The sequence below is a fragment of the Anser brachyrhynchus genome, assembly GCF_964034855.1.
Source record: "Anser brachyrhynchus genome assembly, chromosome: 2".
NCBI lineage: Eukaryota > Metazoa > Chordata > Aves > Anseriformes > Anatidae > Anser > Anser brachyrhynchus.
In genome coordinates, this window is record NC_137695.1 from 51158901 (window position 1) to 51174596 (window position 15696).

The 15696-nt window shown below is 38.9% G+C and overlaps 1 protein-coding gene across 2 annotated transcripts in view; it reads left to right on the forward strand.

Moving 5' to 3' along the window:
* Nucleotides 1-1443: 1443 nt before the first annotated feature.
* Nucleotides 1444-15696, forward strand: part of DTNBP1 (dystrobrevin binding protein 1) — a 73292-nt gene continuing 59039 nt past the window's right edge. The window contains exons 1-5 of one of the 2 annotated variants that reach the window (XM_080581038.1): nt 1444-2030; nt 5238-5288; nt 7914-7964; nt 8849-8909; nt 12398-12530. In XM_080581038.1, coding sequence (XP_080437164.1) covers nt 1843-2030; nt 5238-5288; nt 7914-7964; nt 8849-8909; nt 12398-12530 — 484 coding nt within the window. In that variant the 5' untranslated portion in view covers nt 1444-1842. Of the gene's footprint in view, nt 2031-5237; nt 5289-7913; nt 7965-8848; nt 8910-12397; nt 12531-15696 lie in introns of those variants that run through there. The other variant, XM_080581039.1, reaches the window with a different exon arrangement.

Here is a 15696-nt window from a genome sequence, read left to right on the forward strand (position 1 = left end):
CTAGGACTACTGTGACTCTTAGAACTATCTCAATGCATTTCTTTTCCCAAATTCTACATGGTGATGGCAATGAAATTGTGCAAGGACAGCAGTCTTCGCATAGTTTCTTCTTAACTGCAAAAGAAGCATATGAGTCTAGAGATGTTTACTCACTGTGAATTATTAGAGCTACTGCTGACAAAAAAAAAAATCATAATTGAAAATATACAAGACAGAAGAAATGAATGTCTTCTTAAAAGAAAACGTGAACAATTAAAGGTTTAAACCCCTCTTTTCTGAAAACTTAAATTCCCATAAATTTTATATTACCTAAGGCCAGATTGCAGAGCTTTTGTCAGCATTTGTAATTTATGTCTGCGAATACATCAAACTTGCTGATTCAAGCCCTTCTCCTCTTAGTCTGGAGAACTAACTATCCATGAAATGGAAAGTCTATACTTTCAAACATTGTCAGCCTAAGCAAGAGAAAAATAGTGTATATATGTCATATGTTTTTTTACAGATCTTTATATGCAGCCTGCCATGAAAGCAGTTTTTCTGACCTCAAGATGAGCTACAAAATTTCAATGCTTGTAACGATGAACCCAGTCATTCTTTGCCTAGCAAGCATTTACCTCTTGCATTAAGGCCACAGAGCAACATCGCTTTTCAACAAGCCCTTTCAGAAACAATCTACAGATCTCATTCTCCTAACAGTACACAGGTAGGGAGTGAATGCAATTATAGTGTTAATTTTCCAGTTGAGTGGATATACCTAGAACCATTATAATTTATACAGTATGTAATGACTCGCACAACAGTCCCCCTCTGCGTACATTCTCCTTGTAAGCAATGATTTCAGCGCTCTCCACTTTCCTTAAAATGTTTGGACTTTTAGCCAAAATTGAATAGGTTAAATATATTTTTTTCTACTTTAAACCCCCAGCTGTTTTTATTCTTATTTAAATATTGGAGTCTCATTTAAATGGAAACTTAAGAATTCACAGATCCATCTAAATCCTGGGTCCACGTTCCTCAAATACTAACTGAAAACATCCAGGGTGGGGGACAATCTTCATGTTACAGTGACTGTAGATGGGGTGTTGCCCTCCAAAAAGAGAAAAGAGTAGCCGACTGTTATGAAAAGGTCTGGTTCCACCTAAATTGTCTCCAGACTCCTAAATCACTGAAGATGGGTGTTACTTGATTAGATAATATTGAGAAGCTTAATGAAAACATTTTATTGCATTATTTAGTACTGGTAATAACTAAAGGACAGTGTGGGGTTTTTTTTGGGGGGGGGCAGGGGAGGGTTGGGGGATGACAATCTAAGTATCGCTAACATCTATACTAGCCTGGTTGTTTTCTCACTAATAAGAAGGGACAAACAAACAAACAAACAAACAAACAAAACAGCGGTAGACCAAACAAACAAACTTATTGTTCAACTGCCTGCTTGCCTATTGACTACCTGTTAAAGACTTCAGACATCATCATGTCTCCCTTCCAAGATCCAAGCAATATTAGGAAGACATACGGGCTTTGTTTTCCACACTTTTAAGGCTTTATTAGGAAGGACGATTCCCTTGAGCTCACTCCTACACTAGTGCCACTGAGGCCAAATCCATCGAGGTGGTGGCGAGCAAGAACTACCTAATTTTTTACAAAGCCTCTAGCAGAAACTTCAGGGATCCAAACCCCCCGTCCCCAGAGCGTGGCGGGCTCTAGATACAGCTGGGCCCGGCTTTTCAGCACGCCAGGAGCACAAAGCGGGAGAAAGCCGCCACCACATCGGAGCGGAGGGGACAGGGCTGCCGCTGAAGGCTCGCTGGCAGGTCACTGTGGCGGTGTTTCCCCGCCGCCATGTCGGGGCGGAGGGGGCGGCCCCTCACGGCCGCCGACTCACACCACCCCCGGCTCCGCCCCGGCCGCGGGCCGAGGGTGAGGGCTGAGGGGGAGCTCCACCCGCCGCCGCCGCCGGAGGAGGCCGGGACGATGTTGGAGACACTGCGGGAGCGGCTGCTGAGCGTCCAGCAGGACTTCACCTCGGGGTGGGTGGCACCCCGTGTCCATGGGGGGTGGTGGGACCCGCAGCCCGGCCGGGGAGAGGGGGAAGCAGGTGACCGGGAGGGAGGAAGAGGAGGGGACCGGCGGCTGCGGCGTTGTGACGGCGGGGAGCTGGGAGGCAGGCACTCGCTGTGGGGAAGGGGAGGCTGCGCTTTTGGGAGGGTGGGGAAGGCGTGAACGGGGTCGATTAACGCGCTGGAATCGTTTACGAAGTGCCTGACCCGCGAGGTTTCGTGGATCCGTGTAATTTCGCCCTTTGCTGCGTGAAAAGCTTTTCTGTTCCCTGGAAGATGAGAGTTACTGTCACGTGAAGGAAAGAAGCGCAGGATGAGCGGAAGAAGCAGCTCCTTGCTTACATTGCAAAGATATTCTTCCTACACTGCCCCACTACAAAGATATTCTTCTTACGTTGCCCCGCTTTTTTTTTTTTTGGTATACACTGGATCAGTGGTATTTTTAACACAAGCAGGTGGTCCCAGTGAGTGTTACTGGAAGTCAGAGGATGGTTGAGGAACAAAGTCATGCCTGTGCTGCAAAGCTGTTGGCTCATAACGAGCCCCAGGAGAGCATCGTGTTGTAATCGATTGCTTTTGAGAGCTGTGTGGCCTCTGGCTGTGTTGAGGCTGCCTGATAATATCTCTATGGTAAATATTTATATATAGGTAGAGGCATCTCTGAACTCCAGAAATTTACATACTTTATAATGACTTATTTGCAGCAGTTTACAGTGGACCGAAGAAACTGATACAGTAACTACCGATCAATCACACAAGTTGCTGGTATATCTGTCTTACCTTAACAAACATGAAATCTTAAAGAGTACAGACTAAGGCATTGCTTTAGTGCTACATTTCTGTTTTGCTGTTATTCTTAAGAGCTTTCACTGTGTTTGATGCCCAATACAGTGCAAGATTCTTTTGGAAATGGTGTTTGTAACATGATGAAACAGGATAACACAAAGGCCTGGATGTGATGGTCATTTAACTTTGTCTAAATAACCTCTGTTGCTGCTAGGGAGTCAGTAGGTTTTCACGTAGTCTCTAATTTCCCTTCTTCCTTGTATTGCCATGTTTTGTTTTGAAAACAGTTTTTATTGTTTGCATCTTTCTGTTTCAGGAGCTCCATCAATGTGTCCTTCTTGGGGTGTCCCTTTAACCTTTTTTCTTTTGCAGTGTAATACTTTGTTGCCATTAAGAAAGTGTATCTTGAAGCAGTGGTAACAAAGGTTGTGCAGCCCATCGCTCCTTTTCCCATGCTGTCCCCTTCGAGCCAGGCCAGAACATGAATTGTCCTGTTTTGCCTTCCCTTTCCCTTCTGAGATAATGCAACCTCAGTGCCAGTGTTTTGGATTATCCTTTCCTCTACCCCCACCAAAGCAGTAGTAGAAGCGTCCAGCTTGTTAACGTGAACGATTGCAAAATGAGCAGTTGGGTCGCTTCTAACGTTGGGAGGGAGAAGCTTTTCCAGGGCTTCTAAGGAGAGAGTGTCTCTTCCAAAGGCATAAGGGAGCACCCACTTACAGCTGAAAAAGATTGAATCTGGGGTCATGTAGAAAGAGCACTTTCAGGTTGTTAGCCAGTTCTGCGTACAAAGAAATGTGTTCTCCTTTCCCCTGCTCAGATGTGCCTCCTGTCTGCTTCTGTGTATCCTGTGAGTGAGGTGTCTAGATTTTGACCCATTTACCTGCAAGCAGTCTCTTGCAGGAGAAGGGGGGAAAAAGAAGCAAGCTATCTTTGTGCTCAGGCAGTCATTTGTGTGCTTCGGTCGGCTTCAGTGATGTGGTTCACGCTGCCTCTACTTTGTACAGAGAACATTGCTGAAAGGAATCCAATATTGTGAAGCCTAGTGGTGCCTCTTTTAACCTTTACCTCTGACTACGTGACAGATACCCTAGTAAAAGAACTGGTGGTTGTGACCCAGCATTTCCTTCGATCCCTATACGCAGAGGACTGCTGCTGTTACTGGCAGGAGTGCATGCTGAGGAACAGAAGAGAAGAGCGAACTGCAGTGTTTTCCTCACCGTGCTGTGGTTGTTGCTACTTGGCTGACTATTATGAACAGCTCTCTAACAGGGAGTGGAGACCAGCCTTAGTATGTCTTTTCTCAGTTTGTCTACCACCTATGTTGCTGTAGGTGTCTGAGGTTTCATTTCAGAGTTCCTGGAAGCTGGTGATATCAAAGAGGGGGGGACGGAGAGTGGTTGGGCTCACCCTAGAAGCAGCCTGGTTATCTTTGTATCAGGGCTGCTTCTCAGTCACTGGGTGACTGAGGATTACTTAAAACTCAGGGTTACTTACCGGCATGTCATGTCTGGAAGAGATCTTTGGAGCTCATAGGTCACTTCCATCTTGCTCATATCTGTACATCCTTTATTTCTTCCTAACTCTTGTTATCCCACACAGCTGGGATGCCGAAGGACATATAGGCAGAGGACAACCATCACCTTGACAGGCAGAGAAAGAGCAGGTTTTGGTTCACGCTCTTCCATGCCAACCTGACTAGCACATACAGGTTGACTGGAAAAGAGTTTCAAAAAGCTGGGTGGGGGCAGTGGAGGACTTGGCTTCTTTTTTTTCTCGTTTGCTTGTGAGTTGTTTTGTTGTTTTTTGTTTGTTTGTTTTTAACAAAATGGATTTTAAAGGAAGGAGATACCAGTAAGTTTGAAATTGCCCATAGGTGAAACAAGCCTCACATTTGCTCAGTTAGCAGTGCACTGTGACAATGCTGCTGGAGATTCTGATAGCTGGCAGGTGAAAAGTTGTACTTGTGCTAGTCTTATGTTGGCAGACTTACAGCAAGTGGGTGCAAATATGTCTATATTACTGTCATGCTTTTCCTTGGCGCACATGCCTTATGAAGGATATTCTTCAGGATTGAATTGGCTATTTGTATGCAGATCTTTCATACCTGTCTGCTAAGGAAGCAGTATTGAAAGCTGGATGGCTTAGATATATAGCTCTCATTAAAATTTTCATCCCAGTTGCTCAATGCACTTGTAGAAAAATCTTACAGTTTAGAAGAAGTGAAAATAATTTTCTGTGACAGTTTCCATAAAATTAAGTGAAATTTGATTTATGTCTGAAATAAGCTGAAATAAAAATAACTGTAATAGACTGGAATTAATATGTTAGACATTCAGACAAGTTGTTCTTTGTTGGAAATGTCTGACAGCTTTGTGTTTTGATTTACAGGTTGAAGACGTTGGGCGACAAATCAAGAGAAGCAAAAAAAAGCAGGCAGAGGTAGTTCCGTACACCTTAATGTATAGCATTGATTTAGGATGTTACTGTTAAAGGCAAATATAAAGTAGGCTCATATTCAGGTTACAAAAATATCTCCATAGAATTTTACAGAATGTTCTTTTGATGACAGAAAAGCTTAACCCTAATATTGATGAAGTATGTGGCTTAATAGGATTTTGGTATGCCTAAATAATTTTTGATGATTATCAAACAATTTATAAATGTCTACTTAAATATGTGAATAGTCAACTTTATTGCAGTACTTCACACAAGATTCAGATTGTAGTACACCAAAATGTATTTTTTTTACAGTCTCTGTGAATCTTGTATACTGAAATTGTTTGTAATTGTTTTTCAGTGTAAGAACAAAAATGAGCCTTTTTATTGTAAAAAAATATATGTATAACATACTACTTAAATGATCTGTGATCGTCTCTATTGCAAGAGCTTTTAAAAACTGTGGGTTTCTTAATCCTCTGCACTTTAGCATATTGTTTCAACCTGTGTAAACTATAGGGAAGGACCATTCAATGTCTGTAAATGACATCAGTGTTGCTTCTTCAAATAAGCTTAGATGTGCTTTAGTGTAAAGCATGTTCTCACTAAAAAAGCATGTAGACACAAATTAATTTTAAGACAGGCCTTAAACAAAAAATAAGGCATCTGAAATAAACTGTATTAAGTTCTGAAGCTTGATGTTTGGAGAGTGTAAAGATTTTTATAACGGAAAACTGGTTGTGTTGTCAAGACACTGAAGCTAAACTAAAAATGTGTGAAGGTTTGAATAAAACTATTTTAGGCAACTGCATTCTCTGTATATTTCCAGTCCAAAACATTTTGGTTCATCTGGTGTATTGTGAATCTTAATCACTTTTAGAGAAAAGCACTGGGCAACCCAATTAGATCCTCACGAATTGGAGAATGCCAGGATGACTTCTGCTTCTGCTTTGCTGTTAAAATTCTGGAACAGGTACAGCTTAGGTTGGTTGTAAGGATGGCTGAGAGCTTGTGGAGCAGCATCAGAGGAGAGGCCACTAAGGGTGATGTTGTGGTGGGAGCTTGCTACCGACAATCCGACCAGGGACAGGAAGTAGATGGTGTCTTCTCTAAACAATTCAAGGAAGTTTCACTAGCATTAAACCCCTGTTCTTCTGGGGGGCTTTAACTTCCTCTGTATCTGCTGGAAGAATGACGCAGCAGTCAAGAAGAGTTCTGAAGGGGTGTCAGGGATAACTTTTTGATACCCTTTCGATAACTTTGGCATGCAGGGATAGTTTTAGGAAAGCCCGAGGACAAGAAGAGCTTCTACCCCTGCATTGGTAATAAAAGGCTGAATGAAATAAACATGGGATAGTTGCTAAATGAGGTGGATGATGAAATGAAATTGAGATAGGTGATGACTTTGCTTTAGTCCTTGCAAACAAGGTCTCCTAGTCCCTCTGCTTAGTTAGAGGATTCAAGAAAGAAATTGACCCGTAATGGATGAAAATCAAACTGGGGACCTCAGCCCATGAAAGTTCAGAGGGCCATATGGGCCGTGAGGTACTACTTCATGAAATTCAACCCATACAAATCTGAAGTCTTTGCCTGGGAAGAAAGAATCCTCTGCAACAATATGGACTGGGGCTGGGAAGTAGCTTTGCTGTGAAGACCCTGGGGGTTTTGGCAGAAATCAAGCTGAAAGTGAGCCAGGAATGTGCCTGGCAGCAAGGAAGGCCACATGCAGCAGGACTGAGGAGAGTGGCTATCCCCCCTGACTCAGCACTTCTTATATCACATTGAGTTATTGTGTACAGTTTTGGGCCAACATAAGGAAGGCATTGATAACCTGGAGCGAGTTCATCTGAGGGCCACTGGGATGCTGGGGCTGCAGTCTTGCTGTTACATGAGGAGAGGCTTGTTCAGCCTGGAGACAAGATGGCTCTGGGGAGACCTAGCAGCAGCCTGCCATTACCTGTGTGCAGGTTATCAAGGTGAGGCAGGCAGGCTCTTCACAGTGCTGTGTGAAGGGATGACAAAAGGCAGTAGGTATAAAGGAAACAAAGAGGTTCAGATGGGAAAATGCAATAAGGAAAAGTGCTCCCCCTCCCCCAAGGACAGTTAAGTAGGGCAACAGGCTGCCTACAGAGGCTGTGAAGTTTCTGTCTTCAGAGGTTTTCAAGTTCCAACCGGACAAAGCCCTGAGCAAGCTGATCTGATCACACAGCTGGTCTAGCTTTGAGCAAGAGGTTAAACAAGAGACCCACTGTGAGGTCCATTTTCACCTCACTGATTCTATGATTTTTCCCTTGGCTTAAGAAAAAAAGGTTTCATTTATGGTATTTATATATACAAGAAATTGTCTTATGTAAGTTGTTTTTAATTACAATAAAATAATGAAGGTTACAATAAAATAATAAAGTGTTACAATAAAATAATGAAGGAGGGAAAAAAAACTAGCTTTGGAATATTCTTGTAACATACGCTGTAATGCACTTTAAACCTGAAATGACAAAATGTGAAAGCAAACACTAGGGAACATTCCTGTGCTCAGCATATCTGTCAAATGCATGTATGTATGCATAGATAGTGTATAACAGCCTTCTATTCATTAATAACGTTTGTATATTTACAATTTGTTTACAGAACTGCTCAGGATTTGCCAGAGTTTTCTCCTGGACTGGAATTACTGAGCAGGTATGACCTTCTATTTCTTTGTTTGTTTCTGCTTCCTGATATTTCAGCAACAACTTTGTTAGGTCAAGAAAATGAGAAGAAAATGCATGTGTTCATATTGCTATTCATTTTTGGATGCTTTGCAGTGAGTAGAGCAGGGCTTGTTGGGAAACAATATATGTATTTAAAGCTTGCCCAATTCTTAAGTATTGTGATGTTGGTGAATCAGGCATTCTGTAGGAAAAGGAGAATTTGGAAGATAACTTCAGTTCTTGGTCTAATGCACATGGAGAAAGGAGAGAAGCATTGAGACCCAGCACGTGGTTTTAATTTGACACTTTGCAACTTTTACACATTTGATGATTTACTGCTGTTATAATGGAAATATAGACAGTATGACTGTCATAGCCATGAGAAGAAATTGTTTTCCATGTCTATTTCATCACATTTTTTCTGAGTGGGAGAATTTTTCTGCATTATAAATTTCCTCTGGGTTTGTATTTTCAAAACGAAAAAGACTGCTCTCAGTTTTTTTTGGGTGGGGGGACAGATGGACAGGACAGATAATGGACATGACTGGTGATACAATCTTGTCTTTCTTTTTTTTCTTAATGGAATTGGGTTCCAAGTAGTGCTGTATGCATCTTTGTGTGTAGTCTTGAATCTAAGTCTGGGTCCAATGAGCTCTTAACGTATGCTAAAAAAAGATGGATAATTTATTTGAAAGAAATTATTTCTTACTGTATATTTCTTTCTTGTATTTACTGTTCTTCCAATACAATTAGACAGTTTTTAAAACTGTATTTTTGTAATCTCTGTAAATACAAACACACGGGCATCCATGAAATCCTCTTTATTTGTAAGGAGAATACATTAAAAAAATAAATCATTTATCTTCTCTTCAGATATGAGGATGCTTGGGCTGCCCTTCACAAAGGAGCTAAAGATTGTGCAAAAGCTGGAGAGGTAAGAAAAAATAACAATGCTACTCTTAAAATGCTTTAAAATGTGTAAATATTTTTAAACTTAAATTTTTAGTACCAATGTATTAGGTTCATTCTGGTCACCAGCTGATCACCCGCATATACCTTTGGCTAGTGGTCAGCTGTTCTGGCAGTGTCCTCTCCCAATTTCGTGCCTGCCCCGAGCTTTATCACTGTAGGGGTAGAGTTTATGAGTGGGGAAAAGTGAAAGTCTTGACACTGTGCAAGCACTTTTCAGCAGTATTCAAAACACTGATGTGTTATGAACACGGTTCTAGTCACAAATCCAAGACAGAGCACCATATGTGTTGTTATGAAGAAGGTTAACTCCATCCCAGCTGGGTGCAGTACAACCAGTATTATGAGAAAGTAATACTCCGTTGCAGCTTCAGAAAAATGTCAAGCTGCATTGTTTTACTGGGATTTTAAGATGCTATTTGACTGGCAGCAGATAGAATGGATCACAGTGCCCAGTTCCTATTTTTTTAATACCTTTTTGAGATTTATTGCTAGTCAGCAACAATTAATGTTCCTGATGTATTAAATATGTCTGTTGTAAAAACAGAAGTTCTGTGATCATGTTTCTTACAAGGCATCATCTGACGAGAATTGTCTGAAGTTCACTCTGCTGTTTACTTTCTGAGACTCCTGTTGCTACAAGCACTTAGTATAATAATTTCCTAGTTCTGTTATTTTTAACTTATACATTGACACACAGAAGTTCTTGTTTTCTGTCCTGTGTTCAGACAGTTAGAATCACTACTTGAGCCTAAGCAAAAATTATTAATTACATTAGCTTCCTGTTTTTCTAGGGGATATTAGGTTACAGAATGACAGTGAGAAATATTACTTTGTTGGAGTGTGACAAGAAGTGTAAAAATAAGACACATCCAGAGGTTCAGATGGCCATTTTTTGCACTCTTCTGCCATTATCTGACATATTTTAAGTTAGCTGGGGATATTATTTTGAGTCTACTTAAGAGATCTACAGTAAACGGCAATGTAAACAATGTAATGTCAATGATAATGGAAATAATAAATAATATGATGTAATGTAAACAATTGCAAAAATGGCATTGTGTGTTACCACTGTAGCTCTTTAGAAGTACTGGGAGGGCTGGGAAGTACAGAAGTACAGAATATCTTTAGGGTTGAAGCATGCCCGTGGTTAGTACCAGGGTAGGGCTGTTGCACTGATGCTGTCTGCTGCTTCTCCTAGTGGGCAGGAAATGGCAAGATCTGACTTGTCTGTCTGAAAAGATTCAGAAAGTGTCTGTGCTTGCTTCTGATTTCATTTACTTTTCTCCCTTCTGGAAGTAAAGTAACAAACTCTTTAGTTTATTTCTGGCATGAAGGGAAAGGAAGCTACAGTAAGTGCTGCCTATGGATTGATCTGCTCCTCTGGAGGTCCGCAACAGACCTCACATTTCAAACCCTTTTTAAGGGGCAGACAGTGTCAGCTGTGTAGCTGTGATGAAGAGCAGGACTGAACTGTGGGGTTCACTGTCCTGGCTGAAACCTTAACTTTGCCTGGCGACATCCTTCCTGGCTCTTCTGGTTTCCATAGGAGTTTTCTCCATTGCCTTTTCCAATATATATAAAAACTCACTGCTTAGTATTTTTGAAGTGCTGTGTTTAGGGTAAGGAAGGTTATTGTATGTTCTTCTTTCTCTTGTCTGATAGTATACCCACCTTTTCCACCAGTTCTAGTGAAACGTTTCAGTTACTAGAGATCCAGTTCCCTCTGCCAGCTTTGTGTGTTTTACTACCCATGATTATTTTTAGAAGACCTCTTAGATGAGTTTCTTAAAATTTTGCAATTCCTGCAATAGTCTGCTTTAAAAAATGTAATTCTAAAAACAACGTGAGATTTCGCGTATATAAAGCCAAGATAACCTTAATGTTGCGTGTTATGGCTGCTTGGGAAAATTAGAATTAAAAACTTCCAAAAAGACTCCAAAATTTTCCATGAAGTTCAGATATTTTGTTTTGGGAGAATCCAGAATATGCGTTTATGAAAGTAGAAAGTACAGGGTTCAATATAATCAGAATTGTGTAGGCACATAGGATTGATTGTACCATATCAGGCCTGAAGTTCCACTTGTCCAGTATCTTATTTCTGGTAGTGGCCAGTTGCAGATAAATAAGAGCACTAGTATTTTATAAACCTTGAATAGAAAAAGGAACTTGAAAATTTCAAGCTTTAATTGCTGCCTACAGCCTTATCATGTTACATTGTAGATGTTAACTACCAGTTCCATCTACAAAATTATCCTAAAAATACTGCTTTTAGATGCTTGTAATCTTAGTTGCATGTAATTTTCTCTAGGCTGAAATGTTTTTCTGCTGTTTGTCCTCATCTCATGATGTATTTTGTTGTTGTTTGCTTTAATGTTTGACTCATACAAATCCGTTATCTCGTTCTCAAAAACAGTTCTGGCTTTAAAAAAGGGTGTTGGTCTTCTGAAGTGTTTCATTACTCACTGGGCTTTGGAATAAGGTTTCAAGCCTTGTCTGGTAAAACAGGATGGCTTTTTGACAGAGATAGGTAGCTGGAAGGGTTTGGAAATTGAAGTTGTCATTCTTCTGAACGAATCTGTCTGAAGTGGATAGAATTATAAATCTTTAAGAACTTCCTTTGCCCATTGTTCTGATGTTTTCCATTTTTGCAACTAAATTCTATGAAAACTGAAGCATTCAGAATGCAGATACAGAAGAATAGGTAATGGAACTAAGAGCAGGGAAACTAATTGAATCATCTCAATTATCATCATAAGGGAAACATTTGTGTTACCTAAGTTCTCTTGATCTAGCTGTGTCTTGTAGAATCTGACCTATGTAAAATAAAACTTTTAAATGGTGTATCCTCCTCATTATTACACTATTGTATAGTGAATGTTAGGAAGAATCAAACAAAAACAACAGAAACAGTGTGTCACAGATTTGTAATTTCTGATAATGAAAATGGGTCTGAAACTGGTGCTTCTTCTAAATCAACTGTTCTGGTTTTTGGAGTGGCAGTAGGTGAGAAAATGTTGGCAAGTTTTATAAACATGTCAATTTCATCTGACTTTATTGATTAAATTGGCATGACTAGCAACATTAAACTAAGTTATCCATTTAGGTAAGCCTTATATTACAGCACTGTAATGTTATTATTGTATACCAGTGCAGCCCTGCTGTCAAAATTCCAGCTGTATGTCATTACAGTTAATAAAATTCATAAAATGCCCTGTTTTAATCAGTGTATTGAGAAAAAACTTCGTAATTTTGATCGATACATTTTTATATGCATTTTTCATACTGTGGGATGCTTTCTTGAGTGTGTTGTATGTTTACTTGGGAAGTATGTAAGTTGTAGTGCTATAGGGTTATTGTACTGACCTTATGCATGAATTCTAAAAATTGGTTGTGATGCTCAAAAGTAGGTACATAAACTTGCAAGTAAAGTCAAGAACCTGTTTGTTTCAGTTGGTGGACAGTGAAGTTGTGATGCTTTCTGCACACTGGGAGAAGAAAAGGAACAGTCTGGTGGAACTACAGGATCAGCTCCAACAAATACCTGGGTTTTTAGCAGATTTGGAATGCCTTACAGCAAGCCTAGGTAAGGTTTTATAGACATAGCAAGCGTTCAAGTCAATAAAGAGGCTTAGACTAAAGTTCAGATGTTGCGAACTTTGTAATTATAAAATTTAATTTTCCTCCCCAAACACATCCTTTTTATTATAAAACATTAGTTCTTAAACTAACTGGTTTTGTAGAGGAGCAAAATTTGTAATGGTTTCTTTCCCAGAAGGTAAAATGTTGTATCTGTCACTATTTTTTGGGGGGGAGGGAAATGTATGGTAACTACATGTCCTGGCGTAAACCACTGAAAATTATTACTATTGAAGTCTTAAACTCTTTATGTAAGTAATGTTAACAGTCATGAATGTAGTTGCTTCTCCTGAGCCTGTGTAGTTTAATTTAATAATTTATTTTAAATCATCATTTGTTCTGTGGGGCAAGAAATGTACCTGGCTTGGGACATTTCCATGGCAGAAACATTTTGTTGAAAGTCATTGTTGTTTCCAAAGCTTGCTTCCATAAGTCAACTTAGTATACAGGAATACCTGTCTTTTTCATAGGTGAAACTGGCAATGCTCTGAGGTTACCAAATACATGGTATTTGTTAGATGTGTTGTCCGGGACTACAGATGGGTTCCAATTTTTTATAATTCTATCAGATGTTAACCTGTCGATTTGACTTAAAAGATGAGAAGATCACTGCTTTAGTGGACTACTTCTGGAAACCTCTCATACAAAACAGTTGATCCAGTGTTGAAAATGAAATTAGGAAAAAATATTCTGGCCTCTTAGTCTTTGAAAAGCTGCAGTGTAACTGTGCCTTGAAACAAGGATGCAGTATTTGAAAATTAGGAAGCCTTTCTGTCATCAGTAGGCCTCTTACTGTCTCCATGAAAATCTGTTCAAGTTGCATCAATTTAAAGTTTTTAAACAAATGAGTTTTTGTTCCTAGGTAGACTAGTAATAGCTTTCTATTTCTTTTTGAACCATGGAATGTATTTTCATGTATTATTGTATATCATGTGATTTAGTAAGGCATTATTATGTGTGGTAAGCATTTCTGTTGGCATTTTGAAAAGCTCACTTATTTTCTTATGAAATATCAATTGAAATACTGATGTATTTAACTACCGATTTTAATATCATCGTGCATAAAGTGATGCAGTCCACTGGTAGGCCAAAGATAAGCAATATAATAAAACCTAATGGAATTGTCTTTATAGTTCATAACTGCAAATGCTATAAATTTTGATGAATTGGGGTTACCTTCCCATTCCTAATATTATGGTTTTATGTACCAGAATTAATCTCACCCTGACTGTAAAATTAGTTGGAGGAGTCTCAGTGACTCTAGAATATTTTTGATTTTATGCAAGCAGCAGTTAGGGAAGTATTAACCAGTTTGCTCAGGGAAGCTAATTTAGAGATACACTGCCAAGTTTGTGAGATTTGAACCAAATCTTCTAGCCTCACTTCATGGGTCAGATTTCAAGTAATTCACCTACTGGTTTTTATTAGTTCTTCTCTAACCACTGAGATTGTGTTTTTGTTTTTCTTTTTCCTTTTTTTTCTGTTTGTTTCTTTCTGATAAGTCTTATAGAGTCTATCTGAAGAGAAAGGTATAATTTATATCAAATTCAACATCTACAGTTCTGGAAGTGATTCAGCAGAAGTTTACTGTGATATTCTGCTTACTGTTTTTATTCTTTTATAACTGAGATATCTGTTCTTTCTAAACATAAGCTGTGTTAATTTTTCCAAGAGGTAATTAATATTGTGACTGAATTTTGAATGCGAGTGAAATGTTCTGTTAAAAAAAAAAAAAAAAGTGAATATAGAATTACAAGTTGCTACATCCTGGGTTGTGCATCCAAGATGTCATTTGGCTAATCTTCATCATTTCAGGAAATTAATAGTAGTTCTGTGTTGTGGCATGCTATGCCTCTAATAAATCAGTTAATGCTTTCATCTTGAAAATCGACAGGGAACCCTGGCAGCTTTTGGTAACAGAAATTTAAGATAATGAAAATGAACCTTTTTGGTGACCTACTTAAAATCAGCTTGAGTCACGTATAGATTCTTAATCTTTTACTGTGTATAACAAGACACGTTTTCATTAGCACTTTATTTATAAAGTCCTTTTACTTAGGTACTCATATTATCAGTTGTTCCTTACTCCCATAAAAAAAGACTGTCTCCATTTGTCTGATAAATTTATTGTATTATATAAGGTCTTGTAGCTGCTGTTGAAAGCCTAGAAGAAAAAAATTACTCTCTTGTAAAAGTGAAATCAACAGTTATTGCCCTTTCAAAGTCCAGCATTTGAATCATCATTTAAGACAAATTTTATTTGAGATGTTGTAGAAAATATCTGCTTGTCAATATCTGGTGTGTTTGTCTTAATATAAAATATACTTCATGTCTGAGCAGGGGCATTTGCTCAAATGTCTGTTTTGATTTCAGTAAATCAATGCACACAAACCTAGATTCAAATCCAATTTTCACTCTTCTTTTTCCTCTTAAACATCTAATGTTAAACATAAGCTTGAAATTGGTTTCAAAAAGACTGGTCATGAACATAGGTGACAAGACCCCATGTAGGGTGAAAATATTTAGACTTGTGAGAGTGGGAGGAAAATAAGGCTAGGGATATATTCACAGAGATAAAAGCTGTTCCTTCCTAATCTTTAACAGATTTATTTTTTTTAAGTCTTGCAGGTGAATTGAGTTTTTCCTCTGTGTGTGTGTGTGTACATGAGCATGAACATACATATATATGCTCATTTTAAGCTTAGTGATCTGTTGTGTCCCTGTTTGACCTAGAGGTAAAGGGAATTTCTTTGATGTAATTGTCTCCATCCTTATTGTTTTGTGCCTTTTTGGTTTTTAGTCGGAAGATGAATAAACTTTATAAAAATGAATTTCATACTAATTGGTAGCTTCAGTTTTAGTGGCTGGGACTGTGCAGGAAAGTTTAAATTTAAAATTATTGTAGGAAAAAATGAAAACTGTGGTATTTTCCAATATACAGTTGTGATTTAGCTTTTCTAACAATTTTTGAACTACCACAGAACAACAGGTAACATAGGTTTCAGTTAAAATAAGTATGTGATAAATTTAAATCAAGTAAACTTTAGGAAGAATGAAATTTCTGGTACAATGAATCTTTTCCCACCTCTTTAAAAAGATAAAAGGTAGGGGGA